The 18676-nt window shown below is 38.5% G+C and overlaps 1 protein-coding gene across 2 annotated transcripts in view; it reads left to right on the top strand.

The window, feature by feature from the left end:
- The first annotated feature begins 8299 nt into the window (after positions 1-8299).
- The window catches only part of LOC109405642 (protein phosphatase PTC7 homolog), a 43705-nt gene continuing 33328 nt past the window's right edge, over positions 8300-18676 (top strand). Inside the window, exons 1-2 of one of the 2 annotated variants that reach the window (XM_019678713.3) lie at positions 8300-8450; positions 8518-8746. In XM_019678713.3, coding sequence (XP_019534258.2) covers positions 8545-8746 — 202 coding nt within the window. In that variant the 5' untranslated portion in view covers positions 8300-8450; positions 8518-8544. Of the gene's footprint in view, positions 8455-8517; positions 8747-18676 lie in introns of both variants that reach the window. The other variant, XM_019678714.3, reaches the window with a different exon arrangement.

Here is an 18676-nt window from a genome sequence, read left to right as displayed (position 1 = left end):
TCGTTTTTACGGTTGTGCTACACCGGTGCAGCACTTTTGCACCAAAAATGTTCGTTTTTGATTTTCGTGCTACACCGGTGTAGCCAAGGGTGTAGCACTTTTTCTGCACCGTTCAAGATGGTGCAGCACTCAAAAATTCGAGAGTGTAGCAGGTGCGCACCGTGTCCACCAATCAGCGCTTGCAAAGTTGTAAATATTTTGGTTTTTATTCACGCACAACAACGCAATTGCACCGAAAATGTTCCTTTTTTTTTAGTGGAAAGTGTAGCACGAAGTGGTGATGCACCGCCACAAAAACGAAAACGATATTAGTTTCTACATGCAATGCACATAAATAATAAAGGTGTTTAGTTTTTCATTTTAAAGGTCAACTACACTGGGAAAAAAATCTTCATTCCTTCTATGTGTCCGGGACATGAATTTTTGCAATGGGGGTAAACAATGTTTTCCATTAGTGCGACTCATACATTTGATGAGTGTATCGACCAATACGATTTCACTCTCACGAGTCGCGCCCGGTGGCCGGTAGACGCCGCGTCTGAACATAGACTGACTCGACTCCCGATCGACAGAACGGTTGTCGTACACAAGTGGTGTCTGTTCGTTATACCGTCAATGATTATACCTACTACTAAATACTTACTCGATACATCTCTCCCAACTTAAAGTAATTGGTTAGCTTCAAATTATTTCGGATGTGCCATACACGAGTTGAATATGAACTGTCTTATTTGTATTTGTATATCTCTTATATATATATTTTTTTTGTGAATCACCCTTACATGTGTAGTCACAGACTCTTTTACTTTAGAACTATTCCAATACAAAATCTTTGAATCTTCCTGGCACTTGAACTGATCGTCGTTGTCTAGCAGTACCTTGATTTCCGAGTACCTCACTTGTTTCTTGTGTTTCCGAACCTTCTTCTTCTTCTGAAATGTGTAACATAGATTCCTCTACCTCTCTACACTCTACCCCCTTTTTCAATACTTTGAAATGTGTACTATTTCTCTTGTATGTCTTACCAGAATCTGCTGATCTTACAGTTATCTCCCCACCTTTTATTTCAGTGACCATGAACTCTTCGGAAGTGAAAGTAGGCTGTAGCGATCCCTGCTTCAAATTTTTCATGATCACTGTATCTCCTACCTGAATCGTGTGTGGTGTAGCACGTCTAGTTGAGTCCGCTCTTATCCTGTTTTTCTCTTTCAGCATCATATCGCGATCCCTTGATTCCTCCAAAAACAAACTTTGGTTTTTGTGGATGGAAGGAATTTTGTTCCTCAATTCTCTTCCAAACATCATTCGGCCTGGAGAGATACCTGTTGTTTCTTGTGGTGTAGAATGGTACATGAGAATATATTCCAAGAGATCTGATTTCCAATCTGATTCCTGGATGGTGCTGATCTTAATTCGACGTCCCAAATTCCTCATTTGTCGTTCTACGGCCCCGTTTTGTTCCGGCCAATACGGCGTAGATAGGTTTAAATGTATACCGAAACTCGCACAAAATTGTTTGAGCTCTGATGATCGAAACTGAGGACCATTGTCTGCTGTAATAGAACGAGGAATCCCGAATGATGCAAACATCTTTAGCAATGCTCTTATAACTTTTTGTGACGTTGCTGGAGACATCGGTTCGATTTGGATGAACCTGCTGGTATAACACACTACAACGAGTAGAGATTCTCCTGAAGGCAATCCTTCTTTGAAGTCCATCGCAAGGTCTTGCCACGGCTCTGTCGGTATGCGTCGTGTGATTGGATTTGGTTTATCGGGAAGTCCAGTCATTTGACATGGTTTGCAGCTTCTCACAGTTTGTTCAATCATTTTATCCATGCCGGGAAACCAGACCTTTGACCGTAGATGTGCTTTGATGCCCGTGCTTCCTTGGTGTCCGATGTGAGCCAACTGTACAATTCTCTCTTGAAGTTGTCGCGGAACAACGATCCTGTCTCCCCTTAAAATCAGATCATCGCAGTGTGACAAATCGTCTTTAATTGTTGCTGTTCTGTATTGAACCGGTACGTCATCCCATATTCCACTCTCAATTGCCTGTCTGACCATGGTCAGTTCTTCGTCTCGAAGGGTAGCAGTCTGCAGTTCCGACAGTGGAAGAGACGCTGGTTTCACTTCGTCTATTACCCATTTTATAACATCAGGTTCTCCTGAAAAACTTGTGTCAGTCACAGCCAACCGAGACAAGGAATCTGCAAGGTTTTGATCTCCCGGTTCGTACCTAGTATGAAATATTGTTAAACAGTGAAATAGCTGAAATAATATTTACGTTACCTCACATCAAAATCGAAAGCCTGTAATCTCAAAATCCATCTCTCGATTCTCGCAGATGGCTTGGACTGCGCACGGTTGAAAAGATATTGGAGGGGTTTGCAGTCCGTCACTAGGGTAAACCTCTTCCCATAGAGATAAATGTAAAATTTCTCCATAGCCCAGACGATTGCGAGGCATTCCTTTTCCGTCTGACAGTATTTCCTCTCATGTGACGCCAAACTACGTGATGCACAATAAATAGCTCTGGATATCCCGTCTTTCTCCTGGACAAGAATTGCCCCAACCCCAACCGGACTAGCATCTGTAATCAGCAATGTTTCATCGGATGGATCGAAAAATCCCAACGATTTGACGTTTCCAAGCATACGCTTGATGTTCTCCAGTTCCATCGTATGAACGTCTCTCCACAGAAAAGCTTCATCTTTCACTAATAATCCTCTCATGTGATAGGTTAAGGTTGACAAATTCGGAATGAATTTTCCAACAAAAGTGATCATTCCTAGCAATGATTTCTGCTCGGTTAGATTCCTTGGAGGTCGCAGATTCAAAATAGCTTGTACTTTCTCTTGCGTTGGTCTTATACCGGATATTCCAATCGTGTGTCCCAAAAATTCTGTCTCTGTAACTCCGAAAACTGATTTCGATTCATTGATTCTCATATTCAATTCGTCGATACGATTCATGACTTGTGCCAATCTCAAGTCGTGTTCTTCGTCTGTGCTACCATGAATCAAAAAATCATCCATAAAGACTATTAGACCTTCTATTCCACGAAACAGAATCTCCATTGCTCGTTGAAACAATTCTGGTGCAGATTTGATACCAAACATCAATCTGCAAAATCGATATGTTCCACTGCGCGAAACGAATGTCGTTATATCTCGACTTTTTTGGTCTAGCTCAAAATGGTAGTATGCCGATTCAAGATCAATTTTTGACAACTTGGTTACTTTTGGTATAGAGGCTATAGCAGCGTCTATGTTTGGCATCGGATAAGTTTCTCGTATTACGGCCTGATTTGCAACTCTCATGTCCACACAGAGTCTAATCCGACCGTCGGTTTTCCGAATGGGGACTAATGGTGATACCCAGGATAATGGACCATCTGTTCTTTCGATAATGTGCTTATCAAGCAGATCTTGGATCACCTAAGATAATGATTTAAATAAAATTTCGCACATGAACCTTTTATTTATAACACTAAAGACTCACCTTTTCTACATCCGCTTCCATTGAAAGTGGAAGTCTGCGCACAGGCTGTATTACGGGACTTACGTTATCATCAAGTTTTATCCTCAAGGGCATGTCTGGAACCTTAGGAAACTCGTTGCATAGTTGGTTTTCCTTTGCTCTCTCTTGGATCACGTTGTTGACCGACTTGTTGACATTGTATCCAATCCTCAGTACTCCTAAAGCGAAAGCTGTCGATTTGCTAAGAAGATCCGTCTGTCCTTTAGGTGCCACCAGGATGTGTGTCCAGCAGCCATTCTCCTCTCCTGGAATGCTTATTTCTGCTTCGAACGCCTTTGTGAACAGTATTTTCTCTTCTGAAGCAAATGATTCATAGTATGATTCGATTTGATCGGTGCCGCGTTCATTTATGATTTTTGCTCCCTGTTCCTTCAGTCTCAAATATGTCTGCTCTCGGATGATGTTTGCGGGCGAACCAGAGTCTACTACCATCGATGTTGATACACCTCCAATATTGAAGCAGAGTTTTTCGGAGTTCGTGCCCTCATCAACAAAAAATACTGCCTTATCCAAAGTTTTGTTCCATTCATCCGGTTTACTTTCCACAACCGCGTACACCTTTCTTTTATAACCATCTTGTCTCTTCGTGTCTTCTTGTTTTCTCTTTCTGCAACGGGCTCTGAAATGACCCATTGAACCACAATTGAAGCAAGTCACATTTCGAGCCGGGCATCTTTGGAAGTCCTTGGCAATATGTCCGGGCCTATTACAGTTATAGCATTTCCGTGAATTTTCACCAGGTACTCCTTTTTCCGTCTGACTTGACGTGTGAAGAATTAGCATAAGTTAAAATTCACAAATAAAAAAAAAAAAAAAAAAAAAAAAAAAAAATTTCCGTCTGGCGATAGTTTGACAGCTTATTTATTATTGGATTTGGGTTGTCCTCCACGCTGAAGTTCGGTTTTCCATATTGTCGAAACTGTTTCTGTACTTCTTCCATTGTTTTCCCGATCTGCAAAACTTCAGCTAGGCTCTTCTCTTCCGTCAAAAGTTTCTTCCTCAGTTCGGTTGACCAGCAGCCTTCGATGACTTGATCTACGATCATATCATCATCGTCTGGAAATAGGCACCGATCTGCTTGGTCTTTCAATCGAAAAACAAATTCCTCAAAATTTTCTTGCTGGTCTTGCTTCATGGCTCTGAACTGATGCCTTTCGAATCTCTTGTTCAATTGAGGTGCGAAGTAATTATCGAGCGCAACAACCGCAGAATCGTATTTCGTAATCTGCATTTCCGAGTCATTGTCGCCAATGACACCGACTTGAACTTTGTCCACTTTATCGAAATAGGTTTGTAACTCGATACCCCCCAGAACCAAGAGTAGGTTGAACTTCTCTTCATCATTGGAAATTGCATTTGCAATGACAAATCTGCCAAATGCTCTTTTCCATCTCAACCAGTCGTTTCGAGGATCTGATCCTATTTTAAACGCCGGCATAACTGCGGCATCTGTTAAAAAAGTAAGTAAAACCTGTTTGCACTTTCATTTTATAAAAAAAAATCAATTTATTTCTAAAAAGCATTCAAACCGCATTCATCCCTATGGCAATAAATCTGTGGCGACCAGCAACAACCGCATACTAGCATATGATTCCCCCAAATATATATCCCAATATGAATCGATAAATATAAACCTACACTCAACTCCAGGAATTTGTTTACTATAATTGGAAAATTCTTACCTTTGTTCAGCAGTTCCATTTGTACATACTGTAGAGAATTACATTCTCTAATCTCCGAGGCTTCTACATTCTTACATATACATGCATACCTCTAGCAATGTCTTGATAAACCATTTCACAATATCCATCATACACAGCAGAAAACTCCTTCTCGATCGCCCCTTCGATAAATTCCACAGCCCAGCACACAATACATTAGCACGGCACGTAGCTGACTCATTTCAATCATCACCCACCGATAAACATTCCAGCACGAAGCGCACACATCTTTACCTTTTCATTCACATATACTTTTCAGCACGCAGCTCTCAGCCCACGGTTTTCATATGCACAAACAAACCATTGTATTTCTCATGGGACCCTGCATGCCAAAACATTTGATGCTCCATTCTTCACCCCGTGCACAAAACATGTTGTTTTACCGTTTCACCAGCTATTCGGCAATATCAGTACCACTACAATCATAACGCCGCTGTTCATGTACTAAAAAATCAACTCATCTTCGGAGCTTTTTTTATGGCTGATTGCACTTTCCAAAAATATCTCACCAATACAAACATGTCACCCGTTGGTCTGAGTTTCTCTTCCCAAAAAAAAAAGCTCGCTTTTCTTCACCATCACTTTCAACTGCTAACCCTCTTCGTTTGCTGTTCGGCTTTCGTTTTGCTTTTCTACCACTTCTCCCCTCATCTCCCCGCACATACACATCTCTCGAACCACGCTCTTCCGACCACTATTTCATCCATGCTGACGCCACGAACTATCCGCCATTTTTCAAAATCTAACATTAAATGTTTTTTCAGAAATTTTCTTGATCATCCCGCTCACGCAATAATTTGATCACATTCTACCATTCACTCACGTAAATTATAACGCTTTTTTATTTTATTTCTTTTTGCACAAATCTTTTCTAAAGCACATTTGATTTTTTTCTTTACCACGCACCAATTTTCATCCTGTTCGCCATCTTGTATCGACCAATACGATTTCACTCTCACGAGTCGCGCCCGGTGGCCGGTAGACGCCGCGTCTGAACATAGACTGACTCGACTCCCGATCGACAGAACGGTTGTCGTACACAAGTGGTGTCTGTTCGTTATACCGTCAATGATTATACCTACTACTAAATACTTACTCGATACAATGAGGCACCATACAGCCTCGTTCGTCACTCGAGTCGTCCCTTAAAACGTCGGTTCGTCGGTGCTTGTTAAACGTTAGCAAACGATTAAAAATCCATTACCGGTACCGGAGTTCCTGAAAATCCTGTCGTCCTTTAAGCAATTGAACCACGAGCTCGCTGCAGTTTACGGCGAACCCAGCATCCAGAAAGTGGCCAAAGCCGGAAGGATACAGTGGACAGGGCACACAGCAAAAAATAATGTAATCCGCATCGATGTATTTGAGCCGATGTACGAAAAAAATGACGTAACTGTGATTTTCTGACGCAAAATCACGCATTTTTGATGTTATATAGCGCATTTAGTTCACCACTGGACTATCGCCATCGCACTAGTTTTCACGAGTGCGAAAACGATAATAAAAGTGCGCGATTGCATCAAATCAACTCGGTGTCTTCAGAGCACTTGTTCACCATAGATTGAAGAATTAGTGCGCCGAAGACATCAACCTGATTTGATGCAATCGCGCACTTTTATTTACGTTTTCGCACTATAGAAGTCGCAGTTCGCAGTCCAGTGGTGAACTAAATGCGGTATATTACATCTTCCATGAAATTACACAGATACAGAACAACAATTTACCATTGCATCAAATCTGTGTAATATTCACATCCTTACGACGTGAATATTACACAGAAACAGCTGCAACCAAGCGGTTACAATATTGGATGGGTAATATTACACAAATTCTATGCCATATCGCATCGATAAGAAGTTGCGCAACACTGGCCTTGTTGTGATCGCCCCAACAACTGGTCGGCCATGTTAGATCTGCTGAGTCTTTCAAGCAGCTATACTGATTTGCTGCAATAATTGCAATTATTTTTCATTAGTTTCCTGTACTTGGTAAGTTTTAAAATCGAGCAATAAATCAAATAACCAATTAATTGAATTTATTATACTTTCAGCTCTCGGTAAAAATGGTACGTGGCGGAGGATTGCCGTACAAAGCGGAGCTTCCTTGCTTGAGCCTGAATGGATCGATAAAGATTGTTCACGAGCTGTTCCGTGGTAAGAAAAGGGATAAAACATAATTTAATCTGCCATTCAAGAGCATTTGAATTTGTTTCCATTTTACATCGCTCCAATTACGTCGCTTTGTGTACGTCGTATTTATTACATCGCGCAAATTACATCGGATCTGTTTATTACATTCAAAGCCTCCGTGTACATCGGGCTGTGTAATATTCATCAATCGATGTAACGACCTGGTTGCAGCGATTTCGATGTAATATTCAACAACTTTTTTTGCTGTGCATGTTGCAAGAATGCCGGTCAACAACCCTGCAAAGTTGGTGTTTGCTAACCATCCGGTTGGTACAAGAAGGCGTGGAGCGCAGAGAGCACGATGGGCGGACCAGTTGGAGCGTGATCTGGCGAGTATGGCGGCAAATTGTTGATTCAATAATATTATCATGAATTTGATGTTAACTAAATAAATAAATTAAACCTTTCCCAGTTTCGAGTTCAACAGGAATCGCTCAAGAAATTTCTTGATCGATTCCTGGCCGAAACTTTCTACGGTGACTGCCATTTCTTCGCAACTGCGTACTGCGATCGGAGAAAAAGCGGTTTCTTGAACGATTCAGGCAAAGAATTTTCCATGCATCAAGATAGGCTGAGAAATTCCTTCTGATCTGCAAACAGCCCTTTAAGCAGACACATCGGAAGAACCGACCCTCCTGCCTCCGAAACTTATGTAGTTGTATTCGGAGCTATAGATGCAAGTTTAAATCGAAGCCTGAACGGTTCTGAATGGCCCATGCCCTGGAATCTGACAATATTTATTTAATAAAATTTAAAATAATAATAATTAAATAATAAAAATTTAATAAAATGAACTATTTGTTGTAGCACCCTATCTCAAAAATGTAACATTCTTATCCCCCGGTTTTCACCCAATCTTGATAATTTGATTTGAGCGTGTCTCTTTTTACACAAAATGTCTTCTTTTCCGTGGAAGTGCAAACAATGAAAGATAGCAATTTTGGTGACAAAATTATCACGCATATAAAAGTTAAAAATAAGGATTTTTCGAAAATACGTAGGTTGGCAATCAATAATCTACGTCGTGCGAAGTTTTCTCTACCCTCCAGTGTTTGTAATTGCAGTGAAGTTCGAATCCACATCCGGGAGCTATGAATTGGGCAGCCCGTTTATGGAGCAGAACTCTGCGTAGTAGTTTTTCCACTTTGATCGAGGCAAACATCGAAAAACCCTATCATTTGGTGTCCGTCGCGTGCGGTTTCCCGAAAAACATTTTGCGCTCCAAATACAAGCCCGGAAAGTTTGGCGACGATGCCTGGTTCATAACTTCCACCAAGAAGGCAGACATAATCGGTGAGTAGCGAAAAAACGAAAATTGCACGCAATACCATTTCATTTTTATTTGTGCAGCTCCCCCTCAGGGGAGAGATCACCTGAAAGACACCTTGAGACGAAACCCCAATCCCCCTCCACCCCACCATCGGGAAGAAAATAAAGAGCTAATTATTATTAATTTTCAATATCATCATAATTCGTCGTACCAATTTTGCGGTTCTTGATTTGTGCGCGGTGCATGCATTTAAGGGATGGACGAAGTATCATGACTACTACATTTTCTTCCACCAAAGAACTAGCTTGAAAACCCTCTTGAGATCTGCCCATTCTTGACAAAACCACAACTGAAGATATATACCTACCTGCTATGTTTTGTTCAGCGTACACTCTCCCCACGATTATGGTACACTCTGTCACTATGAGCTATTTTACGAAGTGACAACAATGTTGATGATGATATTGATTTTCCCGGGTTATTGGACGCTACCTCCTGTCAAAATTCATTTTAAAATCGGCTCGTAAAATGGCAGTACTATGCAAATTTGCATATTGTTCGTGCAATTAAAAATCGGAATTTTCGACACGCGAAATTCGATTTTTCTGCTAAACCGTGTGTCGGACGTACGTCGGGCACAGTGCGGTGGATAGATGGCCAGGTCCGCTGTCCAGCGCACTACGTCCGTCGTTAGGTTTTGAGAAAATTCGATTGTCGGGTGTGAGGTACCTTCGGGTTTCAACCACGACGACGATATCATAATTTAAAAAAAAAAAACCGATTTAATCCACCTATCCACCTATCTTACACTTATTAAAATTATTGTTTATTATTTGTATTTAACATATTGATTTTGAGTGATGGACCAAAAGTTCTAGAAAATATTGTGGATTTGGCATCTAGTGGATTGGTTTCCAAAATATCATCATGTACCATGGACTACAGAAATGCCAGACAAAAAAAAATATCTTACTTATTCTGGAATTATGTATCTTTTGTTAACTGCCAAAAGATCTTGAATCGATAAACAAATGGATAAGAAAATAAGCGAGATACACTTTGTCTAATATCTCTTAATCAGTCGAATAAATTAGCTCCGAAGTACTTGGTGTTCATTGTTATGGTGTAAAAAGGACAAAAATAATATATCTACTATGCTAATCAGTTTTGGAATTAGCTAGTTATTTTGGCTGTCAAGTTCTTGCATTTTTCCCACAATATATAAATTCAAAGCTCTCATTTAATATATTGTTAGTTTTCATAGAATTTCTGTTTATTTGTAATTTGTTATTTATAATTTTATTGAAAACAATAATCTGCTAGTATACACTTTATATGAGGTCAGCATTATTGATTGAACAATAATTTCCCATAGACTGGTCAAAAGCTTATGCAAGATAACAAACGAATATAATAATAAAAAAAGGAATTTATTGAAATACTCCTCGAAAGATTTCTCAGTAACCAAATGTCCAATCGAAATAAAATTTCAGGGCCTTCTACAAGGATATTGGAGCTTTCGTTTAGTGCTAAGAGAACTCAAATCGGTTGACAGACGGCTGAGATATTTATTATGATACACTTGGTCAAAAATCTCTCAAAAGTTTAACCTGTATTACTCCCAAGTACTCTTTGAAAGATATCTCGATAACCAAATGTCCAATCCTAATAAAATTGTATAGGGTTCTACTAGGATGTTATAGTATTCATTTGGTGTCAGGAGAACCGAAATCGGTTGACAGACTGTTGAGATATTTATTATTATACACTTGGTCAAAAATCTCAAAAAGTTTAGTTGTATAAATCCTAAGTACTCTTCGAAAGATATCTCTGTAACCAAATGTCCAATCCTAAGAAAATTTCTGAGCAATCTACTAGGATTGTAGTTTTCATTTGGTGCCAAGAGAACCCAAATCGATTGACACACGGCTGAAATATTTAGTTTGATACACTTTGTTAAAAATCTCAAAAAGTTTAGTTGTATAACTCCTAAGTACTCTTCGAAAGATATCTCAGTAACAAAATGTCCAATCGAAATAAAATTTCAGAGCGTTCTACTAGGATGTTGTAGCTTTTATTTGCTGCCAAGAGAACTCAAATCGGTTGACAGACGGCTGAGATATTCATCAATATGCTAAATGTCAAAAATCTCTCAAAAAGCTAACCTATATGACTTCAAAGTACTCATCGAAAGATATCTCGGTAACCAAATGTCCGATCGTAATAAAATTCAATAGGGTTCTACTAGGATGTTATAGCTTTCATTTGCAACTAAGAGAATCCAAATCGGATATCAGACGGCTGAGAAACGTGCGTGACTTTTTTTGTAACATACGCACACACACACATACACACACACAGACATTTGCTCAGATGGTCGAGCTGAGTTGATTGGTATATGAGACTCGACCCTGCGGGCCTCGGATCGAAAGTCGGTTTTTCGAGCGGTATTTATACCCTTCATATGGGTGTAAGAAGGGTAAAAAGTTAAAGATTATATTTATATCAAGATAGGGTAGGTAATCAAAAGTTGAACCAAATTGAAGCTTTTCAAAGTAGCACAAATTTTGAGTGTTTTTTTCTCCCACATGGAAATAAGGTAACGTCCATAAATTACGTCACGCTCTGAGGGGGGAGGGGGCTGGGGGGGTTCAGCAAAGTGTGACGACCCATGCAAAAATTTTTGAGGTCCCATACAAAAAGTGTGACATAGGGGGGAGGGGGGTTGAAAATGGTCATTTTTTGCGTGACGTAATTTATGGATGTTCCCTAATTTACTACGGCAAAATCTTATGTACATGAAAGCCACGGGTAAAAGCTTTCTGTTAAGAGGTAAAAAGTTTGTTTTTGCACCGAATTTAATTGAAAAATTCGATTATTCGTCAACAATCATTTTAATCTTAATTTATTTGAACCATCGTAATCATAATTTGAATGAATTTTAATCTTAATTTGAACTACTGGCGGCAGCAGCTCGAGCAACTCCCACCACAGCCAATTTTATGCTGAACAATAGAAAAACACATGGATTTGCTAATTCCCATAACTATTTCAGGCCAAACATGTCTAAAGGTCCAATCTACAGAAGAGAGGCTCTCTTTGGTTTCACTCTCTTTCGTTAATATCCCAGCTGTTTATTTGTATTATGTTTGTCTCCTTGCATTGAACGATGGTCAAAACAATCGTCTTTTGATTTGTACTGCAAAAATAGTTGAAAAGTGTACCATTACATTGCAATAATTGAAAGAGAAAGTGATCAAAGAGAGCCTCTGAAGTGCAGATAGGACCTATTGAAATGTTTGGCCTGATTTTTCATTAGGCAGTGGAATTTCAACTAAGAATGTTTTAAACTCTTCAGGAACTTGAAAACTAAATTTGAAATTTTTCATCCCCCAAGAGTAAACGAAACAACCACTAGCGCAATCTGCTGGCCAACACTGGAAGCTCGCCCCCGTTTACTAGTTCAAATTTAGATTACAAATGGTTCAACTTAAGATAACATTCTCCAAGTAAGAATTACTTAAATTTGATAATTTTATAACAAATAGTGCGGAATATTATTCGGTTGGTCGATTCTACGACAAATAAGCTTTCATTTGACGTGTTCACATATTGCATGTGATACAATGCATGAGCTGTACAAGTGCACCGAAAATGTGCTTTCTCTGAGGGGAAATGGGTGAAATCACAGTGATTTTTCAATTGCCTGTTTTCCATGACAAAAACGCTTTTTTAATGCTTTTTAAAGTTTAATGTTATCAGGTTATATTACGGAAAGCTGTTTAACATCTTTTTCGGGACAATATTTGCCTAAAAAGTACGTCGTTTTAATCAATTTTGAAAGATTACAATTTGACTAGTTCAAAGCTTGATTTCTTACCCTAGTTACATAAATATGTATAATCGAAAGACGAGGTTCTCGTGATGTTTTTATATAGTGTATTGAGCATTTTTGATCTGAAATGTCAACAAAATTGTAATTGTAATTGAATTTATTAATCATACCGTAATTGTAATTTTTATTAACGTCACGTTTCAATGCAGTAAATGAACATTAGAGTGGGTCAACGTTGTATGGAGAATCTTTAAACTTGATCGTATCAACCCGCAACAAAGCTTTTTCAATCTATATTGGCGACCAAAACAACTGTGCAAAATTTGGGAGCGATTGGTTGCGATTGGTCCCCGTATTCCGCATTGCGATTGAAATTTGTATGGAAGTTAGTATGGGAAAACGTAGTTTTTTGCATTTTACTCATAAGTTGAATTATTTTGTCTAATACCATGTAACTAATGACGGTAAAGTATAGCCTAGGATATGTCGGAAAACTTTGCCGACGACCGCAAAGTGATCCGACGCCTGTGAAGAAAGTTATTCGCCTGGTAACTTAGGCCAAAAATTGGGATTTTATTATTGATGTTATTCCTTTACATGTTAAATGTTAAGCACCACCGAGCAATCTGTACGTTATAACTTTTTTCACAAGTGTCGGATCACTTTGCAGTCTTCGGCAAAGTTTTTCGGAATATCCTAGGCTATACTTGTACGTCATTAGCTAGATCGTTTAAGACAAAAAATTTCAATTTATGAGAAAAATGCGAAAAAGTAACTTTTCCGATACTAAATCCCATACAAATTCAATCGCAATGCGGAATACGAGCAACCAATCACTCCCAAATTTTGCACAGTTGTTTTGGACGCTAAAAGGAATTGAAAAAGCCTTGTTCCAAAAAAATCGACTTTGTTGACCCAGTCTGGTTGAAGTTTGCTACATCTTGTACTTACTTATTCAACAAATGGAAGAGCAGGATACAGCAACTTCGACCATGCTCAACCTTCATCATTGAACAGAGCTATTATCTATGCTTCAACTATGAGATTGGGCCATGCTTTGTGCTTAAGATTTGATTATTATGATGATAATGATGATTGTGTACCCTCCATCAGCGCAAGTATTACCTATGGCTACAGAGTAGACCGGCCGACATTTGTATGAGGTGAAAAAAAGTTTTCAAAATTCACGGGGCATCCTCTAGAATCGTGCCTTTGGATGATGAATCTGTGAAAGATTCAGCTCAATCGGTTAAAAAATGAGCTGGCGCAAATGAGTTGAAGGTTTGTTTGAAATGTTCAGTCTAAATATACGGGAAATTGGATGACCTCCAGTCTCATACAGAACGCCGGTTTGGCGGATTCGATTTGGATCAGAATTGAAAGAATAGGTGTTGATACCCTAATGAACAACTTTGTTGAATATCATATCATGATAAAACTTAATTTAGTTGCGATTTCAGCCAACGAAGGCAGGATGAGGACATCTTTCCCCGTTTACTTTCAATTATTACATGCAGCACGTGTTTGGCGTTCGTAATTTGCACACTACATCACAGGCGGCCATGTTGTCCTTCATTTCCATTGCTCAGGCACGTGGATGTTTATCGAGACAATGAAGAATTACATAGATGCCTATGATGTAGCGCGCAAAATTCGACCGACTAACACGTGCTGCAAATAACAACCGAGAGTAAACGGGGGAAGATGTCCTCATCCTACTTTCGTCGGCTGAAACCGCAACTAAATTAAGTTTTATCATGATACGATGTTCTACAAAGTTGTTCATTAGAGTATCAACTACCAATCTTTCAATTCTGAGCCAAACCCAAGTAACCACGGTGCTGAAGCCTTATTGCATGCAGATATACGGTGTATTTAGTGCAATCATTACTTTACATGCAAACTTAAGGTTGATTTAAAGTGGAAGTGGGCAATTATAGAATCAAATTAAGATTATACTGGTATAATCTTAGAGCAGTCGCATAATTGCCCATTTCCACTTTAAATCAACTTTAAGTTTGCATATAAAGTAATGATTGCTCTAAGTACACCCCCAAGTAACCACGATGCTGAAGCCTTATTGCATGCAGATATACGGTGTACTTAGAGCAATCATTACTTTATATGCAAACTTAAAGTTGATTTAAAGTGGAAATGGGCAATTATGCGACTGCTCTAAGATTATACCAGTATAATCTTAATTTGATTCTATAATTGCCCACTTCCACTTTAAATCAACCTTAAGTTTGCATGTAAAGTAATGATTGCACTAAATACACCGTATATCTGCATGCAATAAGGCTTCAGCACCGTGGTTACTTGGGCCGTATATCTGCATGCAATAAGGCTTCAGCATCGTGGTTACTTGGGAATCTAACTCGTCAAATCGGCGTGCTGAATGGGAGACTGAACGTCTTCCAATTTCCTCCTCTTCTTGGCGTAACGTCCTCACTGGGACAAAGCCTGCTTCTCAGCTTAGTGTTCTATGAGCACTTCCACAGTTATTAACTGAGAGCTTCCTCTGCCAATGACCATTTTGCATACGTATATCGTGTGGCAGGCACGAAGATACTCTATGCCCAAGGAAGTCATGGAAATTTCCTTTACGAAAAGATCCTGGACCGACCGCGAATCGAACCCGTCACCCTCAGCATGGTCATGCTGAATACCCGTGCGTTTACCGCCTCGGCTATATGGGCCCTAATTTCCCATTTATTTAGACTGAACATCCCATACAAACCTTCAACTCATTTGCGCCAACTCAGTTTTTAACCGATTGAGCTAAATCTTTCACAGATTGTTCTTCTCATCCAAAGGCACGATTCTAGAGGGTGCCCCGTGGAAGTTTTCGACATTTTTGTATTTGGGCCAGTCTACTACAGAGTCATAAAGAGAGGGAATGATCTACCTGGGCCCTGTAGCATAATCGGGCTAATAATATTAGCAACAAGTTACAAGTACAGTAAAACCTCCATGAGTCGATATTGAAGGGACCATCGACTCAAGGAAATATCGAGTAGTGGAACAAAAATCCTTTAGGAAGCTTTTTAAGGGGACCATCATAGTAACCCAGAAATTATTTTTCAGTATGGAAAAATATATCTCCATGAGTCGATATCGAGTCAAGGAACATCGACTCATGGAGGTTCGACTGTACTAATATTACAAGTCCTAATAATTTGTGTTGCATAAAGGCTCGATTTTCTACTTATATTATAATTATATTATAATTATAATTATTATATTATAATTATAATTATTAGCACTTGTAATATTAGTAACCATGAAAATACAAGTTGTTTTGGTTCATTTGAAATGGCATTTTTTGTTTGTTTATTTTCGCATTTTAGGAGTATTATACAAATAAAAAAACTACTTTCGCGACTACTTTTACCCGCAGTCAGAGATTCGCGCGAGACAGTCGCCTAAGAAAACAGACCTGTTTTCAAATTTTCCATCATAGCATTCTTTGATAACTAGCTGACCCGACGTGGCTAGCCACGTTAGCTAGAAAAAGATTGTTTTTAAAATTCCAGTTACACTTCTTCAATGAAACTGTTTTCGAGAACATTCCAGAATCTCTCTCCAGAATGCTTCTCTCTTGATCGTTTAGTAATCTCCAGAAAGTTCTCAAAATTTAATGAATTCTGACTTTCCAGAACTTTTCAGAAGGTCCATTTGACATTTTTTTTCTTAAAAGTTGACAAACTCCCCGAACATAATCGGCATTAAAAAATTTGTTCCAGAAAATTCCAGAAGATTAGTTTTCTTGTTCTTTCTGAAACATTCAGTAACTTCTGGAAAGTACCTGGGAAATTTAATGTTCCAGAATATTCTAGAGATTTTTCCTGTTCTCATTTGGAATGCTCAGTAGCTTCCAGAAATTTCTCAAACATTTTATGAATTTGGTTGTTCCAGAACCTTCTTAAAGGATATTTTTCATTCTTTCTGGAACGTTCACAAACTCTCAGACACTTGTCATAAATTTAAAAAAGTTTGCAGAAGGTCTTTGTCTTGTTTTTGCCCAGTAACTTCTCGAAAGTTCTAAGAATTTTGATTATCTAAAGCATTTTCGTGGATTGTTATTTTTCCTTCTGAAACATTCAATAATCTCTAGAAAGGTCTCGAAATTTAATGAATTTTGGTGTTCCAGAACATTTTAGAATGCCCTTTATTTCTTTCTTGGACTTTCATTAATTTCCAGGAAGTTCTTTAAATTAAGAATGAAAAGTGTACAGAACAATCCAGAAGGTTCTTCTCCTTTCTCTGATTGAAACGTTCAGTAACGCACAGAAAGTTTTCGATATTTGAGGAAGTGTGATATCCAGAATGTCTCAGATGATTCACGCTATGTCCAAAGGGAAGTATTATGAAAATCGAATGTACCTCAAATGTTATTCCATAGGATCGTAGGTTTGGACCTCTAGTTTCAGAATCTGTGCGGTTTAAAATATTTCATCTTGGGTTTTTCGATTTTTTTCGATTTGTTTGATTTTTTTCCTATTTTTCCATACAAATGCCGAAGAAAGTCATTTTAAGGTTAATTTCGTCCCATGTAAAAATGTATGGGAAAAAACCCAAGATGGATTATTTTAAATCTCACATATTCTGAATCTAGAGGTAAAAAAATACGGTTCTGGCGAATAAACTTTGAGGTACATTCACTTTTCATAATACTTCTCTTTGGGCATAGCGTGTGATTGTTTTACTTTTGTAACGTTCAGTATCTTTCAGAAGGTTACTGGTAATTTTATGGATTTTTATGTTCCAGAACATTCTAGAAGGTTCTTTTTTGGTTCCTTGCTCGTTCCCTAACGTTCAACACCTTTTTCCAATATTATAAAGTTCCATGCTCTCTAGAACATTCTTTTCTAAAACGTTTAACAACTTTGAAGTGGTTATTAGAAGCCGAAGCTCTCAGTTAATAACTGAGCTCATAGACACTAAGCTGAGAAGCAGGGTTTGTCCAAGTTGGGACGTTACGCCAAAAAAAAAGATGTTCCATAATGCTGACGAAGGCTCTTCTTCTTCTTCTTTCTGAAGCGTTCAGAAACTTCAAGGGGATTCTCGAAAATTTAAGAATTTCCATATTTTAGAGCATTCCAGAAAGTTATTTATTTTCTGGAACTTCCAGAAAGTTCTTAGAATTTTTAGAATATTGATGTTCCAGAACATTCCAGAAGGTTCTTCTTATTATTTCTGCAAAGTCAAAAAACATCCAGAATGTTCTCGTACCTTTTAGAAATTTGATACAACTATGGTGAAACATTTCAACAAAACATTTCAAAGCGTTACGGACAGACAGACAGACAACGCTGGGATTTTATATAATCTGATTCTTGATAAAAGCTCGCCACATGGCTGGGTGATATGATGACTGCTGCGACTGCACGTGGTATTTGCACTGCGATTAAATCTTGTCCATCATTGAACGCCTTGGAAAGTAGTCGCCATAATTGTGTTTTTCTTGCAATACACAATAACATCCGGAAAATAAAAATGAATAGTTAACAAATGTTTGTTAACAAATAACTTCATTAGAGGTATTCACTAAACAGATTAAATTGCTGCGTAAGCCATGATTTTCTGCTTATTTGAAATGTTTCATGATTTTGCGAATGAAATAATCAAAGATTGCCTTGGTGATCGCGACGTTTAATCAGTTTAATCAGTTTACGCAGTTAAGTGAATCCCCCTATTGATTCCGAAGTTTTGCATTCTCTATACGATAGAGTAAGGTGGGGCAAAAGTTCGACCCTAGATGAAAATTCAACTTATTTCAAAAAATCGAAGCGGTTAAAATTAATAAATACCGTGTGGTGATTCTACCATCCATGAGCTAAAATTTTGCCGAACAAAGTTACGCCAAATGTCTTTTCAATTTTGAGTTACAACACTTTTTGTATATGTGTGTTTTATTCGAACTCTTGCCCCACCACTGGGGCAAAAGTTCGAATCTAGTGTTTGTGGAATTTTGCTAACCGTAGCACACTATTTTGACAGTTTGGTAATAGGAGTACCTGAAACCACTTGATATTTGATGTTGGAACTGGAATACACTTTAAAGTTTGATCTGGATTTTACCCAAATCAGGGTTAAATTTACTACACCAAAAATT

Source organism: Aedes albopictus, chromosome 1, assembly GCF_035046485.1.
Source record: "Aedes albopictus strain Foshan chromosome 1, AalbF5, whole genome shotgun sequence".
Lineage (NCBI taxonomy): Eukaryota > Metazoa > Arthropoda > Insecta > Diptera > Culicidae > Aedes > Aedes albopictus.
Note: the sequence above shows the minus strand (reverse complement) of the source record. Positions and strands in the feature narration are given on the sequence as shown.